The sequence below is a fragment of the Bombus huntii genome, chromosome 4 (genome assembly GCF_024542735.1).
Source record: "Bombus huntii isolate Logan2020A chromosome 4, iyBomHunt1.1, whole genome shotgun sequence".
In the NCBI taxonomy this organism is placed as follows: domain Eukaryota; kingdom Metazoa; phylum Arthropoda; class Insecta; order Hymenoptera; family Apidae; genus Bombus; species Bombus huntii.
In genome coordinates this window covers 6,199,316-6,218,421 of record NC_066241.1, presented here as the reverse complement: position 1 = coordinate 6,218,421, position 19,106 = coordinate 6,199,316, and the positions used below count along the sequence as shown (strand labels likewise).

Here is a 19,106-nt window from a genome sequence, read left to right as displayed (position 1 = left end):
AAACGCGTAGTTAGTCGGTACGTTGCGTGTTCGTACGTATGAAAGTTCAGTTATTTGTGAAAAATGGAACCTCTATTCCAGTTAAACATTGAGAATATCGATATTTTGCTCGTGAACACGAAAGAGAGGTTAATGCTGCACGATGAATATTCTCAGGTATGTATCGTGAGAAAAACATTCAAAGTTCGTGTATGATCTCCGCTTGTAACATCATACGAGTATGCTTTGAACTCTCATTATTTGAAAATTATACATTACTGAGATCTTCGGATATCTTAGAAATGTTTATTTTTCAATTAGAATATATCTTAGTGTAGAAATTTTAAGTATATTTGGTTAAGCATAATGAAGTGGAAAAAGAATGTGGTTAGAATTTTATTAGAAAAAAAGATTTTGCTATCTTTATTTCTAAAAGCCGTAATCAGAACCTACAATATGTTATAATTATTACCAAGTACCATTAGTATAAACATAAATTGAAATAGAAAAAATGAACAATTTCGTAGATCACATGTATCGAACGAATATCCAACTTATTCAAAAGTGGTGGCGCTGCGAACACAGAAGCGGCTCTTTCAAAGTTGATCAAGTTCGACATACTCTCAACTATATTCGAACTTCTACAAACTTCCAGTGATCGTCTACTTCCGTATGTATCACACAATACGTTATACGCAAATAGAATTAATAATTCTTGTTAGAACTTTCCCATAATTCTCGTTGATAGATGTATTCTCAATTTTCTGGACTTGGTAATCGTATATCGAAAGTTTTACGAAAGTCACGTAGCCACAGACGCCATGGACTCCATCTTGAAAGTTACAGTTTGCGTCGCAAAGTCTCGTTGCAAAGAAACCGAACTATTAGAGAAGCTTATTTCAATCATTTACGATATACTTCACAGGTAAACGTTTCGTCCAAAATTTGTAATTAAATTAACCAAATTTGAAATAATTTTATGAAACAAAATATTATGTACAAACGTAATGATTTTTAGAGCGGTAGAATTTCACGTGAATTTCGACATTGTTTGTGTACCACGGCAAGTACTGATGCTCTTGAAATCTTTGATCTTGGAAGATTCTTGGAATCAAAAGATAAAGTTCTCATCTGTTACGCTATTAAATCTTGTTCTTGAAAACGTTAACGCTGAAGACGAATGGGATGATGGGGTATATGAACTGTGCCACAAAGCTCTCAATTTAATGAAAGAGATCGTCGAGTATAGCGACGACGACGTCTCGATTTCGTTTGCTGCGGATGCATTGTGTGCTGTTTGCGCCTCTGTCACACGGTGAGGCTATATATTTTCTATATAGTTAAAGCTTCATAAGTTGAGAGAGTATGTGAGCTTGCTAATATTAATTCTACTTCTTTTGCTGGACGAAAGATTCTAGCCACAAGGAACAAAGCAAAATTGAAAGTTTCAATTTAATCATGATTGTACCATGTTTCATTCTAGTGTAGTAAAAATTTGTGAATTGCTGTGCGTTATTCACAATTCTCGAATATTCATTAGATGTTCAGTTTTCCAACCATGGAATAATAATTCGCTGTACAAGTACTTAAATTACTTGGATATCATTGTTACTGAAATTAATGTTTTAAGGCATAAAATTCTATAATCGAAAATTTGAAATTAATTATGACCTGGTCGATATCAATTACAATTTGTAAATTCTTGTATCATTCAAAAGAGTCGAACGTTTATTACACATGGAATTCCCCAAACGTGAAACGTCGATTCGTTATCTAAATATGTACTCATGAAATGATTTAAACGAAACGGGAGACCCAGTATGCAGGATCATAAAATGGAAATACAAAAAACTCGTTTCCCTCAGATTATGCGTCGCGGAAGACGATAGTCAAGGATCGTTCAATAAAGTTTCGAAACTTAGAGCAACGATGCTGAAGACGATTCGCATCATGATGATGAACACGTTGGTACCTTACGTTAAGGTAAGTTTAATCATTTCGATAGACGTCGTCGATGCGACGTATATTTAATTATGCGAGCATCAAGGGTCCTTTCATTCCGTCCTGTAGACCGCGGAGTCAAACGAAACAGACAGGGTCAAATTCCATAGGAACCTCGTGACTTGTCTGAACAACCTTTACAAGCTGAGCAGTAGCTGCGGCCGCGACAACTTGTCAAACCACTTGACCGCCAACGGATATCTCAAGTACTTCTTGCTGTTAACTACCAGACTTCCGTAAGTTTCGTGAATGGTCTAGGATTTATTCGTTGATATGATGTCATATCGCGACTGCCATATCTTCCAACATTCACTTTGCTTAACGTCAGATTTTCCATCACTGATATTTTAGAGAAATTTTACGACGTAGCATTTGCTTGCTGTTATCGCGGATCGTAGCAAATTTAGCTGATAAATCCATGCCGATCTACCAACCTATCAATCGAGAAATAAGCTTCGAATATCTAATACACCGAGGACTGGTGGATCTACCAAAAGATACTGAACAATGGGAGAATATCATGGCTCATGATCGAGGAAACAGAGCAATTGCATTGATGACGTTGGTTTACTATCACTTTCACGGAACCAGGGAGTACGAAATCAAAGTTAACCCTTAAAAACTGTCGTCAAAAGAAATTATAAGTGAAATTTCACGTCATACTGTTATTCGATATTAAATGAAGAGAGAAAAAACCTATTGTTCACAGTGGTTGCAGATAACACTGCGACGATATTACAACGGGGCGAGAATGTTAAAACAAAATTCATATGGGGTCAAATTTCACCTACGATAGCGTTTAAGGATCAATTAATGTTGATATTTCTTCTTTTGTATACCGTGGCAATATTTTGAATAGAAATATTGTAGGACCTATATGATATGCTTGAAATTGCTGATCGCGAGGACTGTCAATCTCCCTAAATCCGAGCAGACACCGGCGCAAATTTTAAAAGTTTTATGGTTTCTGTTTGCTGTCGCGTCCGTATCGCATCCATCACCGTGCTCGGAACAGGATTACGACAGAGCCGCGAAACGATTGGCAACTGCGTTGCAATATTCCAACCTGAACGACTGTTACACTCATCACATAGATCTGCTAAATTATTGCTTGAATTGCCCTGAATTCCCAAAGGATCTTCGAAACAGAGCGATGGACTTGTGGTTGGTCGAGTCTGATGGAGACATCAAACCGTTGCTGACCATAGATTGCGGGAAAGTTGTGCAACACTATCTAATGGTAATCAATCATACGTTCGCTTCAATGGTCTATTGAAATCGTAAGAATGGTGCATTATAATGTGATGCAATGTCATTTGGGAAATAGCTTGTCATACAAACTGGATATTCGGATAAGATAATCAACTTAGCGATGAAAGGAATTAGAGAGATGGTACGCCTGGATAATGCCAAGGAAATTGCAGAGATAGCTTGGCACATGTTGCCTAATCTTCTTTCTACTTATCAACCATCCAAAGGTATTTTTCTTATATGCAACATGCGATAGCTCACGAAGGTATTCGAACATTGATAGAATTTTCTTATGAACGTATCGTATTACATAATTGCATTAACATCGTAACGACACTCGACCATCGTGATTATATTGCGAAAGCTTGAAAGTATAGATCACACTGTTACCAGTCATATAAAAAAAAATTGGAAAATGCTAAAATAAAAGATCCTTAATAGACGAGCAAGTGAAAGCCGTGTTAGAATTAAGCAACGTATCCATCCCGGACTCATTATCATGGATCATCAGGATTCGATGCGCAGAGAGTCTCATACCGATTATTCTACGCCGGGAAGCGGACTTGAAGCTAAGGACACTAGCAATATTGCAGTCGTACGCGTTGCTGGTCACGTCCGCGACGATTAAGCCATACACGAGTACATATTTCAATGAGTGTCTAGCTCGATAAGTACCAAGAGAAACTAAAGTATAAGAAAACAATGCCAGGCTTCTTCTACCTTCTTCTTCATTTCCCAACAGTTCTCGAGAAGTATTGCACGACGCCGAGCTTTTTGGAGGAGTTGCTCGTTCAAGGTTTCTCTTTAGAAACGCCAGAATTGTCCGCCGTGTGCTTGAAGCTTCTCGCGTTTATCGTACACTGTCAGGAGAAATCGTCGATACAGGTGCGAGAATACTACGTCCGTAAATAATAGATTCGCGTTGTCGACCGTCAGCCATATGTCGAACGACGTGTTTTCCAGCGTGATAAGCCGGTGACGATTGACGTGCAGAGCTTAGCCGATTTGCTGTTAAATACGAGGAGGGCCGTGCACTCGTCGATCAATGGAATGCAACTCGCGCTGGAACTTTTAACTCAAAATATTGACGGATCGCCTGTCAGGCTGGACGAGATCCCCGCCGATCGGACCGAGGGTGTGATCAATCTTTACGAGACCCTTCATATCGTTCACGAAAGAGTTAGTGCTGATATTTTTATCGAACGTTGACGCCTCGTTGATTTTTAAGCAATTGTATATTTAACTGGAATTCATTTCGATATTGAAATGTAGAATGCTCTGGTTTAAAGGAAATCTATAATTTAAAATTTTCTAGAGATCTTCGATTCAATAATTCACTCGAAAATCTACGATCTAAAGAATAATAAATTAATTTTGAAGCATACAATTTAACAAATTTCCGCTGAAATATTGATCTTGTTATAACAGTTAGAATTTCTTATATTACTTATACGTTACTTTTAACGGTTTTCATTATTTCTTCCTTTCGCAGAGTGACCCCACGCAAAGAGACATTGTGTACCAGTGCCTCCAAGGCGTCCTGAAATTTTGCCATAAGCACACGAAACTGCCGATGTACCATATCTGCACGTTGATGAGCAACTATGATATCGTATCTAGCATCCTGCAGACACGTGGCGTAACCTACCATTTTCTGGATTTCGTTTCAACCTGGCTCCGCTATCGCAGAAGATATTGCACCGATGAAGGACCATGGAACGCGAGATCTCTTTGCAAGACACCGTTTGAGGAGACTTTGGATCGGATCAAGAGCTACGTTAACACTGCAAACGATTCAAGAAACGACGCGGCGTTCTATAATCTTCTCTACGCGGTGAGTGTTTTAACAACCAGGATATTTTCTTCGTTGATCTATAAAAGCAACGTGTTGTTTCTAGTTGTCGCAATATAAGGATTAGATAGGGCGATCTTATGACACGAACAACGAGGAGGCTTTGCTTTAACAGTTTATTCGATCCGTGCAATATTGCTCGATAACATTGTAACGTGTTAATACGTGCGTACAAAAAGTAGAAAAAGATCAATCGAGGACGAATTTAATTCGTCCGCGTGTTTTAACGCGTGCGCTTCAGCGTGATCCTGAAATATAGTATTATTCTGTCTGTTATTGTTGTATGTTCACTAAATAGCTTGATTGCTCTCATCGCTCTAAATGCCCCGGCCGGATATAATATATTTTCAAAATTGTCATTTTTTTGTGATTTCTTTCTGTTTTATTTTTTTCAACTGGTCGGACGCGGTTCGTGCGGTGCGTCTGTCGCTCAGAATTTGTATTCGCCGCCATTAGCAGGTCGCTCAGGCCGCCCTGAGCCCTCTTCTTTCAGCATCTTTTATTCGCTTGCGAGCTTTTTGTTATTTTCGCGGTCGTCCGTTGCGCTGCATGAAGCAACCCTTGAAAGAGTTTAATCTCACGTCGATCTCGCCTTCTTCTAGCTGCAATCAGACATACGGACATTGCTTTGCACAGTGAAAAATTGAAAGAGTCCAGTCGATGGAAGTACCTGATCGAACAAGTAGATTTCTTTGTAACAGGACGGTGACACGCATTCGCGAATGCATTTAGTTTTGGCGATGCCGCTCCTTTCTGGCTGTAGCATCTTGCAAGCGCCGCTCTCCTCGCAAGTCTGCTCGAATTGCCTGAAGAGAAGTTCCTGCGACCAGTGTTGTATTAGAAAGACATTGGAATTGAATTAAAATGTGCTTCAATAGAGAATTCGATTGATACAGAGTCTCGTGGCATGCGGTGGAAAATACAGCCGACTCTCGCGCACAATAACGGGATAAAATTGAGCGTAACAATTGGTTCATGCGTGTTGAAAGATTAACCTCAATTAGTGCTCGTATGAGTTCTATTATTGGTGCCGCCGGCGCGTTTAATTTTCTTTGAAGATAGTTCCCTTTCACTGAACATTATTCACCGATACCAAACTCCTATCATTTGTATTTACGTTATAAAATAACAAAAGAATCACATTTGTGTTAAGTATAATCCCTCATGAAGAACATACGTGATTTACATCAATTTCTCAAGACACCACTGGATACGAGTCCGTACCGCCGAGCGACGACACCGAAGTACGCCCCGGAGCATCTTGACTGTCTTCGGGTTAATGCCAAATCGATTTTATCCCCATAGCAAACTCGCGAGATCACCCGTCCTTTCGTTACGTCCCCCATGGGAATGTTGGATCGACGCGAAGTAACCCTTCTCGAGTATCGCGCATCACTGACGGGATATCACAGAGATCTCTTGAAAATTCCAACTCGTAAAATCCTATACAACTGTCCCATTCATATCGAATCGAACAATTCAACATCCGCAACATCGATCCAGAAGAAAGAAAAAATAAAAAGGACGAACTCAACTTTTTTTTCGAACTTCTTCGGATATCGAAAACATGCTTAACGGCACGAGGTACTTTCTGATATTTTTATTTTTTTTTTTCTTTTTTAGTTCGATCACCGCAGATTCTTTCTGGTATTTCGACGTGGAATCTAGTGCCAGGTAAGGCCGGTATGGTAAAAAGCGCCACCCCCAAAACAAGACCTCGCTCGACCATAACCTGTACTAGCGTTGGAAACGCGTACCACGAGCGGATTCTCGACGAACGTTTAGGACGACTTACATTCTTGGTAGTCTCCTTGTACGGATATTCTGGGAAGGTGAAGGTCTTCGCGAGAGTGCTCGGCCCTTCCTTCAGCTGTCCGACGATGAGGATCAGGCCGATCGCGAACGCCACCCCCGGCGCCATGTTGAGCAGCCGGCTACGATCAATATGAAGCGGTGGCGCTCGCTTACGTTGCTTTTCAACGCTCGGCTCTCGTTTTCCCTCCACGCCCGTAAAAACTACGCCACGGGACGGACAAGGGAGGATTCGTGCGATCAACCTGTCGATCCCCTTTGGCCGTTCGGCCCTGTGAAATTGACTTTTTAAGAACCCAGCCACAGAGGGGATGGTCCAGGCCTTTGGCGTCGGCCTTTCATCCGGTGCCAACGTCCAACTCTTCTTTCGATTTCATTTGCGGGCTAGGGATGACCGACAGGTTCGTTGAATCTGATGGTAACTTTTTTTTAAACTTTTATTAGCTAGCTCTTTCCATTTGTTTTTTTGTTGTAGATCGAGAGCGAGAGGGTTTATAAGTTGTCGATCAGGCATTATCGAAAGACTGGAATATAGATATTGGTTTCGAAATATGAGAGCACGAAACACGATAGGTGGTAGAATACGCGAGAATGGCACGATAGAAGGGTTCTTTTTATACGAAGAGGTGTAGGTCCGTGGTGGCTTTTAGAGTAAGTGTATCGGCTGGATAGTTGCATTTATTGAAGAGAATTAAATGCTTTTTTAAATTAGACTTTCTTCTATCGTAATTACTATCTCTTACGTTATCCACACTTGCTCCTTCCACGCTCAAGCTTCACGTTCCATATATGCATAGTGTCCTTCAACAAGTTATCAACCCTGTCAGCTATAAACGTATTCATCTTCGATTAAGTGCGTTGTATGTTTTCTTCATAAAGACATTAGAGCAAACGTTCTTCTATTCGTGTCATTGAGTCGTACATGATGTACAATCAAAAGGGGGGTTCAGGAATTTAATTTTAAAATTCACTTCCTTCTACGCGTATCAAGACCATTAGCAATTTGTCCTATGAAATATGGGATAAAAAGAAACAATTGAAATTAAATACACCAAAGTTAACCAACCTTATCAAAACTCCTACGATCATCTGCGATCGAACGATGCGAGTCGAAACGTAGAAGCAAAAAATTATACTCCACAGCCGAAGAACAGAATTAATTACAATCTCATCATCGAAAAGAGATTCGAACAGATCCACTCACAGATAAAGCGAAAAATTCCGCTCGACTCTCTCGAAATAACGAGTACTGTCGTGCATACTTCTCCGAAAGAAGCTGCTCTCGAATCAAGAGGCACGATGAAGCGAAGATCACGAAAGTGTCTACACGGAGGAAATGCACGCGCGAATTCGTCGATAAATCCGTAGGCCGGCGTCGCGGCTCGGCTATTTTGCATAAAACGTAACGGAGTGTGTATGCAGCGAGGCGCGATGGCATTTATCGTCGCGACGCATGCGAGCGAACCAGACGACGGTTTTTGTTCGGCTAGGCGTTGCGCACCACCAGCTCCACGTGTACCGGCCAAACTCCCCGTCGACCATTAAATCGAGATTTCGCCGGTGATTAGCGGCAGTTTGGCTCGCCTCGCTGCGCCCACCAGTCGATAGATTTTCCCAATAATTTTCCGTCAGTTCGAGGAATTTCGCCCGTGCCCGAGGAATCGCTCCTCGCCGCTTATATTACGCCCTCGTCTTCCTAATTTTGGTCACGATGGAATTTCAAATGCCTTCGTTATTCTACTGTCCTCTTTTCTCTTTTGAGGGATTATGATATTTTATCTTTTTCACATTTCAGTCGATTTTAAGGAATATCATTCTCTTTTTGGTGGTAATTAGTATTACTTACGGAAATTTTAATAGTAGGAGATATTTGTTAAATACAAGGCCAAACTTCGGGTAAACTCACATCTTTTATTTACAATTATATATGTACAATTATATACAATCTGAATTATTATTGAGATACTCGTTTCGATACGTCTACTCCGTAGGAAATTCCGGAAACAACTGACTGTTTTTACTGTTTAAGTTACTTGGTAACGATCAATCATCTTCTTAATTATTTACTTTAGACGTTACCTTACACGTGTTAATTTTGATATTTCGCATGGTCGAACAGCTTAGACGTTGGAGGGCTTGGAATTTAGCATTTTCTCTTTTGTATTACACGCGAACTAAACTTCCTATTAGTTTTAAAATTTCTCTATAATGAGATCTACGGAAATATAGGTCAATGAACTCGGGTATTAAAGGCAGAGGGTGAGGTAATAGGTTACTCTTGAAAGCCTCCAGCCATCTCACATAGCCGTCGACTTAAATGGCATTTCTCGATTAATTTATACCCCTTGCAAACAACCTGTTACACAATCTGTTAAATTAGAATTAATTACTCGAGGACTGCCATTAATCACTGTAGCACGAGTTCTCCCTCAGGAGGGACGAAAAATGGCCCCTCCGCGGAATGAAATTAAACATCGAAACCCGATTCCGGTTTCAATACTCAAAATCCAGAAATGCACGAGAAACCGCGTCCCATTAAACGTTCATTGCCGATTTAACAAAACTCGCCGAGTAGAATTAAATTTTCCTTCTACGTTGACCGATAGTAATTTACAAATCCACCGTAAAAACTGGACGATTAATGAAACGAACCGCGTAAGGGGAAGGAGGTGAATTTCAAGCGTGCAACTCTCCATTTCGAATTAAAATTTTCATCCGCGTTCGTACGCGCAGCCAGACGTTCCAGCTAATTAAACAGCAGTGATCCGAGGATCAGGCGAATCGCACGCGTTCCGTTCGTGAAAAGCGCAAACGTTTTCCATGTCCAGAGAGAAATAGAGCGAGAGAAGGATCGTTTGGATTGCGGAAACGCCGGTTGAAAAAAACCGAAATCTCGGCGGCTTTTTAATTACATGTTCGTTCCTCCCTCGTTCAAACGCGTAACGGCAAACCGATGATGCATGATGTACGATGTATGTACGCAACGTTTCCGATTAAATCGTGGTTCTGCTCGCGAAATTCCGTTGATTTATCGACGGCTGAGTCGCGGACGAGCATCACCGACCTATACTTCAATGGGAATTTCTCTGTGGTTTCGAATCGTATCGTAGAATCTGTTTCTTTATAGTACGTACAATTTCTTCTTCGTGACTCGAGTAGGGAGTTTAAATGATTTGTAAGGTGGCGTTAATATATCACAGCCTGATAACGTGGTTCTGTGTGGTGTAATTCATAAAAGATACGAGTTATTGTGGTTGTGCTATGGCATGTTGGAAATATCGAATGCTGTGATTTCTTAGAGCTTGAATTTTGTGCACAGTAGTATTGCGCTACCTGGCCATGGATCTGGTCAAGAGTTATCAAGAGAGGTATATTTCTTTTTTTCTTGTTCCACTGAATGCAAATGAGATTCGGATATTCGACGTATTTTGTTCGTTTTGCATATAACATCAGAGGAGCTTTATATTTAATATTTATATCTGTATGTTGTATCGTATTTATAATATGAAATAATTTTCCAGATGCCAAAGATAGTTTGGTCGATTCATAGATATTAACAAGTAAAGAACGATATCTCAAATGCATGTTTCTATTCAGGATTTTCATCTTCTTTTAACTCGTGGAACCACCTCGTGAATATTCCGACAACCGTTGCCAGACATCCTACAGAATGTCTTCGATAGAGTAATATATTTCTTCGTATCTCGTGATAGAAGATTTCTTACATACATAGCACGCGATATATTTCGATTGGTGAAAAATATAACACACGGGACAAAATATGTTTCGACTGTCTGGCAAAAATTTGGAAGCTTTGATATAGCACTGTATTTTCTCACGGATTAAAACGGATATATTTAGTTTCACTTCAAAGCATCGTGTTTTTCGTAACCTATCCCTTAAAATTGAATCCCGAATACGTTTTCAACGTTTTTCCTACTCCACAGTGATATACGCGAATAAACAGCGAAACCAGCCGCGTTTGTTATTGCGTTTACAGTGTCGACAAAGAGTTAACCGCTCAAAGCCGAAGGTTTAACGATAACGGTGAATTTACTGCTAACGAATTGCGTAATTTTGCTCTTGATGTTTAAAATTGGCAATGTCGAAACACACACACACACACACACACACACACACACACACACCGGCAGTACGCATTCCGCTTGGTGTGACAACTATGCCTGACGTTTCCTCGTTCGTCCGTGAAATAATTTCCGCATCGATTCGACCAAATCATTGTAATTACCGATGCGTTGCGGATTGGAGAAAAAAAATTATTCACCATCAACTTGCCCACCAATACTTTTACCAAAAGAATTAACCCATTAAGAGTCAACGATGTGTTATGGCGATGATTCATCCGCAATTTATTTTAGTTAATTTACGCTATTGTATTTTATTCCCCCGTCACTGGAATTATGGAAGAGAGTTTCAAGAATTTGCTCACTTAATTTGCAAACCATCACATTTTTTATTACATCCGACCGCTCGCCATTACGGATTTATAAAATTCTTTTATCTTTGCAGACTTCCATTTTCTATTGTTGAATCTATCGACAGTAAAAGTTGCATTAATATATCGCATTTTTACATTTTTCAGCAACGTTAGATTTACAAAATTTTCGCGTATTATTTCATTCGTTACCCTTCGATTGGTCGACCACTCGAAATTCACCCTCCAAAGGAAAGAAAAAAAATTATCAAACTACATACATTACAAACGAAATTAAGCAATTCATCAAAATACCGAATCGCACATATCGCAAACGAAATTTTAAAGTTCGTCAAAACACCGAACTACATATGAAATTTTAAAACGATGATTCGATTCTAACAATTAATTCGGCGATCGTTTAATCGGAAATCGATCGATTCGTGCGTTCCATCGATGTATTATTTAACGTTAATCCACTTCTCGCCGTAGATGGAAAACAGAGGTGGATGTTGATTCAATTAGAGGACAATTAAGCGGCGAATGCCGAGCTACTTGATCTAATTGTAACCATTAAGGGAATTGTTCGAGCTCTGGGGAGAGGATTCCCGGTTATTTCAACGACTCGTTAGATTTTTGGCTGCCTTTGTTTCTATGCAACAGCCCTCTCAGTCGCGTTTCACTATCCCCTTTCCTTTACACGTTCGAGGACGAAAACAACGATGATATTTATAATGCGCGATTTTAGACGCGAAAACAGTGAAGAAAGGTTACATACATTTTCGTATATATTGGATTGGAAACTAAGCGATCGCGGATTTTGTCAATACCACCTAATGACTCCGCAAAATCCGCAATCACTTAGTCGCCAACCCAATAGAAATGTCGTTTGGGACTTAGTTCTCAAATTAGAAATAATTTGGGCTATTGAAAAGATTGGTAGAATTTTTATTACTAGTTTTTGCCAAATAACGAAACGTTGGGGTAAATTCTGGAACAGAAGAGGTGAAAAAGAAGTTAAATGGGTCGCCATCGCAATTGCAAATTGCAAATTACATCACTGGGATCGTATATGTTCATGCGTCACGCAGCCAGCAGTCGATTTAACGTTAAAGTTATTACTGTTTGATCGTGGACGTAGATAGTGATAGCATCGATATGAATTATTCACTACTTTTCGTTCGCGCTACTATTTCCTGATTGCTCGGCAAAAGGTCGATGCTTTTTCGCGAATATTAAAATATTTATCGTAATCCAGTGGCATGGGAATACAGGTTTTTATCGTGCTCGCGCATCGAGAGTCATTGTTCAGCATTTTTAGAGGCCGTAATATAAATTCAAGGTCCCCAAACTGCGTCTTGTATGTCTTTCGATGTTCACCGAGAGCGATCATCCTCCTTTTTACGATTGGCGAACACGATAGTCTCCTCTTCGCGTGGTCGATTCCACTTTTTCCTGCTAATTTTGCAGTAAATTGCGGTTATTACGCCACTACAAAACTGTGCCAGTCGAATTATTGAATTGAGCGGAACTTTTTGTGTTTTTTTATAAAATATATACGAATACAACGTCACTGAAAAAATTGCCAAGGAAATAATTGTTAAACGTTGTTAAACCTTCTATTCGTTATTGATGCTTCGAATGCTTTACGTTTTTGTCTATAAACTGCGTTCTATGTATTTTTCTGTACCTTTCAATTTCCCGTTGTGTTAATTACGTATCAACTATTCGTCAAATCTTCGTCCTAACTTCGATATTTAAAACACTCTAATTTCCACCGAAGAGTATCGATGCACCGTTTTATTTCCCCTCGGCCTCTTAAACCTTCGGTTTTCCTGAGCCAGCAAAAATACTCGCATCGGCTCGCGTTTCCTTTAGCCCATATTGAAAAAAGTGATCTCGGTCGGCGATACCGACGATATAAATCATGACAACATGACGTGGCTTGATAAATAGTAAAATAATAGCAAGAGAGCCCAGGGTCTGGCGGTCGAAAGAGGAAATTCACGTATCGGACTCGAGGAAACGCGACGTAGCAGCCTCGTTGATTTACCATTGCTCCTGTGCCGAGGGAGTAACAACGATCTTCGTCCCGCCACGACGCTGCAGACTCGCGGCTGCAAAACCTCCCCTCGCTGTCTCGTTATTGACAGAGCAAATAAGGATCGACAATAATAGGAATCGTTGACACGCCGTCAAACAAATCCTCGGGGAGGTTTGCCATAGCTTGGATTCAGCTGCGCTACTGGATTCTGTGATTTTCCTGGAATATGACGGACACTGTGGAAACATTGGGATTCGTTGTGTATCTCGGTTGGCAGGCTGTCGTGGATGGAAAAATATTTGCCTCAAGACCGAACGTTTCCTGGATTTGCCGCTTTTTCTGGATATTTTGCAGCGTATGTGGTGTAAACGAAACGTAGTATTGGGACGGTAAAAGGACAGTAAAAAAGTTCGAGGATATCGATACTGTATGTGTACGATCTGTGAAAGCGAGGTGAAGAGAAAAAGTATGTGCAGACCTGTTTGCGTATATCGTGCAGCATATTTTCTAGCAAGATAGCGAATAAAATAGTGCTCGCTGGCATAAACATACGCGAACAGTTTTATTTTAAGAACAATCTACGAGGCTAAAGTTGACATAAAAAGTGAAGACTCGTTTGTGGAAATTTCGTGGTAAGATAGAAATAAAACGATTGCTGGTGATGTAGAGATCCCTGGATAGTTCTGTTTCACATAAGATTTATGAGATCAAGGCCCAGATAAAAATTGAGGATTTCTGGTTCGTGGATATATTAGTGTGTACGAGACAGGTACAAATAAAATAGGATAACAATGTCAAAATTATATAAGGATAATAAGAAAGATTTTTGGACAGCTCTCTGCTTTCTGAACGATTTATGTTTCATGTAGACGAAATTACGTTCCTAACTCTATCAAGAAATTGAATATTTCAAATATGGAAATTAGTCAAAATAGAGTTCAGATGTTTGGACAACATAATTTTATGAATATTTATAACTAAAAATGCCTCAAGGAAATTTAAATCTATTATTCAGCAAATTTGGTTCTTGCACGTTGGAGAATTAATAGAAGATTAATGGAAAACAAGTAACGCGAACAGATTAAAACGAGCGAGAAATATATCAGGTTTAAGAAGTAAATACGAAAGAATTATGCGGGACACGTTAAAAAAGAAAGATAGGAAAATAGTAGACATCTCTCGAAGAAGTAGACATCTCGATGTGGAAAAACTGACTAGCGATGTCTCATCGTGACGTCTCCCTTAAACACCGGAAGTTGGGCGACGCACAGCTTACAATACGATAGTTTACAATGGTAACCTTCCACGGTGACAGACCATCTAACACGTTGAATGGAACTTGGAAATGTTCTCGGAATGGTACGCATTGACTTGGGCGAGATGTTTTACTCTCTATAGACGCGAAACCTGTGAAACGAAAGGTCGACGCCACGGGAGTTGCAACTTGTAACGTAGTTGCTCACACTATTAATTTGTCGCGAACACTCGACACTCGAAATGAAATTTCTATTTCCATCTCTATTAATGTATTTTATCTTCGCCACCGTATTTTATTGCTAACAGACTAATCGATGAAAAGTTGACTCGCTCGATCCACCGCCATACTCGCAACCGAAATCGACAAGTTTAATGGAATGTTTTATCATCGCATCGCTCTGCATATTGTCGTTTTTCGATCCAGCTACGATTCACGGAGGAAATATTCTCTCGCCATCCCATCGACACTCTCCGATCTGCATATAAAATATCGTTTTCATTCTTCATTCGTAATAGATTTATTCGCTTCGTCGTAACATTCCTTTCGTTCTTTGATTTTTGGACAAAATAATCTGACTTTTCTTTTGAGAACAGATTGTTCAATATCTTGAAAGATACACACGCATATATATATATATATATATATATATATATATATATATAAATTTTATAAATAAAAATTTTTCGTTTGAGGCTTTGTTTTCGAGAAAATCGACTTTGAATTTTCGCTCGGTACGCGTGCGGTACGTTATAACGGATCTCACTGTAGATCGTTGTCTCGATGGAAAAATTAAAAAAAAAAATTTTTATTCTATATTTTCGACTTCTTTTTTCGCGTAGAATCACCCCCTTTCCGCTTGTACCACCAGTCACCAACCACCCTGTATATAACTCTTTGACATAGCAACTATTCCTAATTTATCGTACACATACGCGCGAATTAATTTCTTTCTGATCTTAAAAAAAAGTTTATTCTCCAAGAAGATTAACTTTCTCTATAAAAATATGAATTTTGGATAAATATCCGCGTTCCAACGATAATGAAAGCAGACGTTAACGCAATCGAATCGGTCGGCTTCGTCATAATAACGTTTAATGACCAAAATGCAAACTAGCCCTTACATCAACTTACCGAGCCATCGCAATTTATGGGGACATGTGGTGAATTCTGTTCAGTCGATCATTAACTCGGCCTTTAATTAAACACACGTCTGTTTGATGCTTCATAACGATACGTATTTCTGCCTCAAAGGCGTCTCTCGTAACGACGTCGTGTTACGTCGAGCAGTAGTATGAGTTTCGAATATTTCGTGGGACGTATCGCTGTATTGCTACACGATCCTTTATTACATGTCAATTAATCGGATCTCCAATCGAGTGATGCTAATCGCTTTCTCTTTTTCTTTTTCACAGAATTATTTCCTTAAAATACGAAGATCACTGGGAAAGAACACGATACGTATGTTTCTCTTCTTTAAAAAGGACATATTGTATTCGCTGAAAGAAAGAGAAAGATAGAAAATGTTAGGATAGTTTTATAGTTGCAAGACGCAGTACGTAATGAATACTTTTCTCATTTTCTTCAAAAGGACAAGAAAGGGGAATGAGATTTGATCGGTGAAGAGAAATCAGGTAAAAAGCGGCGATTGAATAATTACGTTAGGATTAGATAATTGTAAACGGTACGTAACACGCGAGATGAGCACTGTAATTTCGTGCAATTGTAATTATGTTTCACATTGCCGACTATTTCTAGCAGGAATTCCACCAACGATTACCTCGAGTGCCATTAATTTCCACGTTAATCTTTCGGCAGGTGCATTATTATTTGTTTGAAAATTGTCTTGGATCGTTTCAGACGAATTTATATTGCGTCGATGCAATTGTATCCTTAATGGGTTAAAAGTATCTCGAGAATGAAAAGTTTGAAATTTGCGGCTGATTAAATGTTTAAGTTGAAAAGAAAGAAACGTATTCGCCAAGTTTCCTGCGATTTTCGTAGAAATTTTCGATCATGAATGAAAGTAGGGGATAGACGAGAACGAAGGATAAGCCCTGTGCTTGTGGAAACGATATGAAATATCTGTTTCAGATGCAGGGAACGGGGGCGGCGTGCTAGGGTGCCGTTTGTCAAACGTTTGGCACACTGCCGAATCCTGGCTCGTGTGCACCTGACCCCAAGTGCAACAAGTACAATTAGGGAAAGCAGAACTTACGTGAACTGACCTGCGCACCATCGACCTCCTGCAATCGATATAGGTAGGACAGTGTCGGTGAAATTCTGCTGACCGGAATCCAAAGGAACCGCTTTGCCACCGATGGACCATCGTTTTCGATGTTCCGAATCTAATTGTTCAACGTTGAATCCAAGGAAACTCGCGGTCTATGATTAATCGAGCTTCGTTGCTCTGGATTCCAGAATGTATGGCTATTTTCGAGGTTTTGCTTCTTTTGTCTGATCGTAGAAATTTCATTTTCTTGCTAACGACGGATGTTAGTAAATTGTTCCTCAAACTGATACTTAATTACACGTTTTACTCTTCTTTCGTTAGATACACTTTAATCATCTTTTTTGATATTTTGTAGGTTTTACTAACTGTAAATAATATTTATACGCGTTGTATGTGTTAGACGAAGAATCTTGAAGTATCTAAGAAAAATTGGAAATGCGAATATTTATTAATAATCTGGTAGTAAAAGATACGAATGGAATAATTTAGAACACGAAGGAATTTTACAGTAACTTTTTTCGTAAACGAGTGATAGACGAATAACACTCGAAAACACACAGCTGTCACAAAAATTCCCAATTTTAAATTTAATCAATTTCCCATTAATGTGTTAGATTCTCATCGGAATAATCAAAACACTCAGCTCAGTCTTCCAATCGGAAATCGATCATTTGCTCCTTCGATCGTCGTGAAAAGTAACTCCCAATCGTCCAATCTACCAACTTTCTAAATCTCAGGCGAAAAAAATATCTTAAATATTTTGATTCGTCCCACTGGCAACGATGATGGGACACTTTGCGCTTTGTTTATTATTCCGATGCGACGATCTCGTAAGCACGGCGTTTCGTATAAATTACAGTCGCGAACCAGGCGCAATTTCACAGCGTCGCGTGTCGGAATTTGTCCAACGCTTGGTAAAAGTGTTAAATCACCGGGTTTTTTCGCAAGCTGGTGAGAATATCTCGCGGATTCGCAGAACCTTGTTCTCTGATGCCTCATTTCGTTCGCTTAAATCCATCCCCGGCTGTGAGTTATTCATTTCCCAGCAAATATTTTGCGCGAATAAATCCCAACCTGGCGAATTGAGTTCCATGGAACGTGGAAACTCGCAGAGAAGAAAAGGCGTATTTGAGTAGACGCAGCTTGTCTGACGGATGTCGGATTATAAGGGTGGCTTTTGATTCTTGCGACGGAAGGGATGATTAAATTTGGTAAATGGGTGGCTGTTATCGCGCGAAATAAAACTTCCTTATATATAAATATATCTACGTATTTCTTATATTTTATACTCTAAACGTTTTATATATTTCTAGATTTTATACACGCGCCTCAGGCAAATGCATAAACAAACCGTCGATCAGGTTACAAGCAGTAATACTATAAGTCTCTTCAACGGTGAAATTAATTACAATATCTCTAACCATTCATCTAACCAAATACTAACCATTAATCACATACCGATACGTACAACTACAGCTTGTTTCTAATCCTATTGTTCAACTAGGAACCATCGCATAAAGAAAACACACAATCTAATAAATCCCACTCAACGTTCATGCATTATGCGCCAAGATAACAGAAATACATACATCGATCTGTCTAATCGAATTTACCCGCACGATCTGTTCAATAAACCAATTTCCTGTACGTTCGATTTCAACAAAACCAATGGTAGCGCACTTTTTCCAACCGTATAAAAACCTTTATTCTATATTTTCGATTTATTCTACCATGTTGAATGATTTCCTGTCGATTCTATATTTTTATCTAGTTGGAATTGGACAAATTCACGTAGATACACTTGATGGAATATCAAGTTTAATTTCGTCGAAAATAAAGCAATCAAGTTAATTTCGTGATTCTTGGTTTTCTTCTTATTTTAAGCCGTACGATCTGTCTGGTTTTAGTCGTAACACGAATTTAAGGCCACGTTGTACGGACGTAGGGTGCGGAGAACGTGTCTCGCGGATCGAAGCCTCGCCGCATTTCCTCAGTTAGCGAATCTCATTACCGAAACGCATTGGCCGCCGGTCGGCGAGCGTCATATAAATTTACAACACAATATCGCTTTATCATCGGCCGACGTTCGCTGAGTTATGGAACGACGAGGGACCCACGTCAGTGTTCGCCGCACACCAAAGTGATATTCCACGGAATCGGCCGCGAGCTGCTCGCGAAATTGCGATTCGTCCCACGTGTGCTGACGCGTCTCACGTTTTGTTATTCTCTGCGGGGAATGGTATT

The 19,106-nt window shown here is 39.6% G+C and overlaps 2 protein-coding genes and 1 long non-coding RNA gene across 14 annotated transcripts in view; 2 read left to right on the top strand and 1 right to left on the bottom strand.

Annotated features, from left to right (window-relative positions):
* The first annotated feature begins 5 nt into the window (after window positions 1–5).
* LOC126864517 (RNA binding protein fox-1 homolog 2-like) overlaps window positions 6–19,106 on the top strand; it is a 350,319-nt gene continuing 331,218 nt past the window's right edge. For 3 of the 12 annotated variants that reach the window (XM_050615941.1, XM_050615942.1, XM_050615944.1), the window contains exons 1-13: window positions 6–156; window positions 507–649; window positions 728–904; window positions 998–1,294; window positions 1,845–1,962; window positions 2,050–2,216; window positions 2,332–2,574; window positions 2,851–3,220; window positions 3,308–3,458; window positions 3,673–3,870; window positions 3,974–4,116; window positions 4,195–4,410; window positions 4,724–5,065. In XM_050615941.1, coding sequence (XP_050471898.1) covers window positions 64–156; window positions 507–649; window positions 728–904; window positions 998–1,294; window positions 1,845–1,962; window positions 2,050–2,216; window positions 2,332–2,574; window positions 2,851–3,220; window positions 3,308–3,458; window positions 3,673–3,870; window positions 3,974–4,116; window positions 4,195–4,410; window positions 4,724–5,065 — 2,658 coding nt within the window. In that variant the 5' untranslated portion in view covers window positions 6–63. Of the gene's footprint in view, window positions 157–506; window positions 650–727; window positions 905–997; window positions 1,295–1,844; window positions 1,963–2,049; window positions 2,217–2,331; window positions 2,575–2,850; window positions 3,221–3,307; window positions 3,459–3,672; window positions 4,117–4,194; window positions 4,411–4,723; window positions 5,066–5,129; window positions 5,360–6,706; window positions 6,873–16,723; window positions 18,123–19,106 lie in introns of those variants that run through there. The other 9 variants (XR_007689213.1, XM_050615945.1, XM_050615943.1 and 6 more) reach the window with 9 other exon arrangements.
* On the bottom strand, window positions 5,186–7,140 carry LOC126864540 (uncharacterized). Its single transcript, XM_050615998.1, has 3 exons — window positions 6,879–7,140; window positions 5,754–5,903; window positions 5,186–5,685 (listed from the first exon to the last, which is right to left on the bottom strand). The coding sequence occupies exons 1-3, from the start codon at window positions 7,002–7,004 to the stop codon at window positions 5,605–5,607; spliced, it is 357 nt and encodes a 118-aa protein (XP_050471955.1). The 5' UTR covers window positions 7,005–7,140; the 3' UTR covers window positions 5,186–5,604.
* LOC126864548 (uncharacterized) lies at window positions 7,151–7,608 on the top strand. Its single transcript, XR_007689218.1, has 2 exons — window positions 7,151–7,296; window positions 7,371–7,608. It is a non-coding gene; the product is annotated as an uncharacterized LOC126864548 (long non-coding RNA).

Bases quoted from the DNA above. Each gene is read 5' to 3' on its own strand.
- LOC126864540 (XM_050615998.1), bottom strand. From the start codon at position 7,004: ATGGCGCCGGGGGTGGCGTTCGCGATCGGCCTGATCCTCATCGTCGGA. The intron at 5,904-6,878 runs GTAAGTCGTCCT...CACTGGTCGCAG, and splicing joins ACAAGGAGACTACCAAGAAT to GAACTTCTCTTCAGGCAATT. The intron at 5,686-5,753 runs GTACTTCCATCG...GTCTGATTGCAG, and splicing joins AAATCTACTTGTTCGATCAG to CTAGAAGAAGGCGAGATCGA.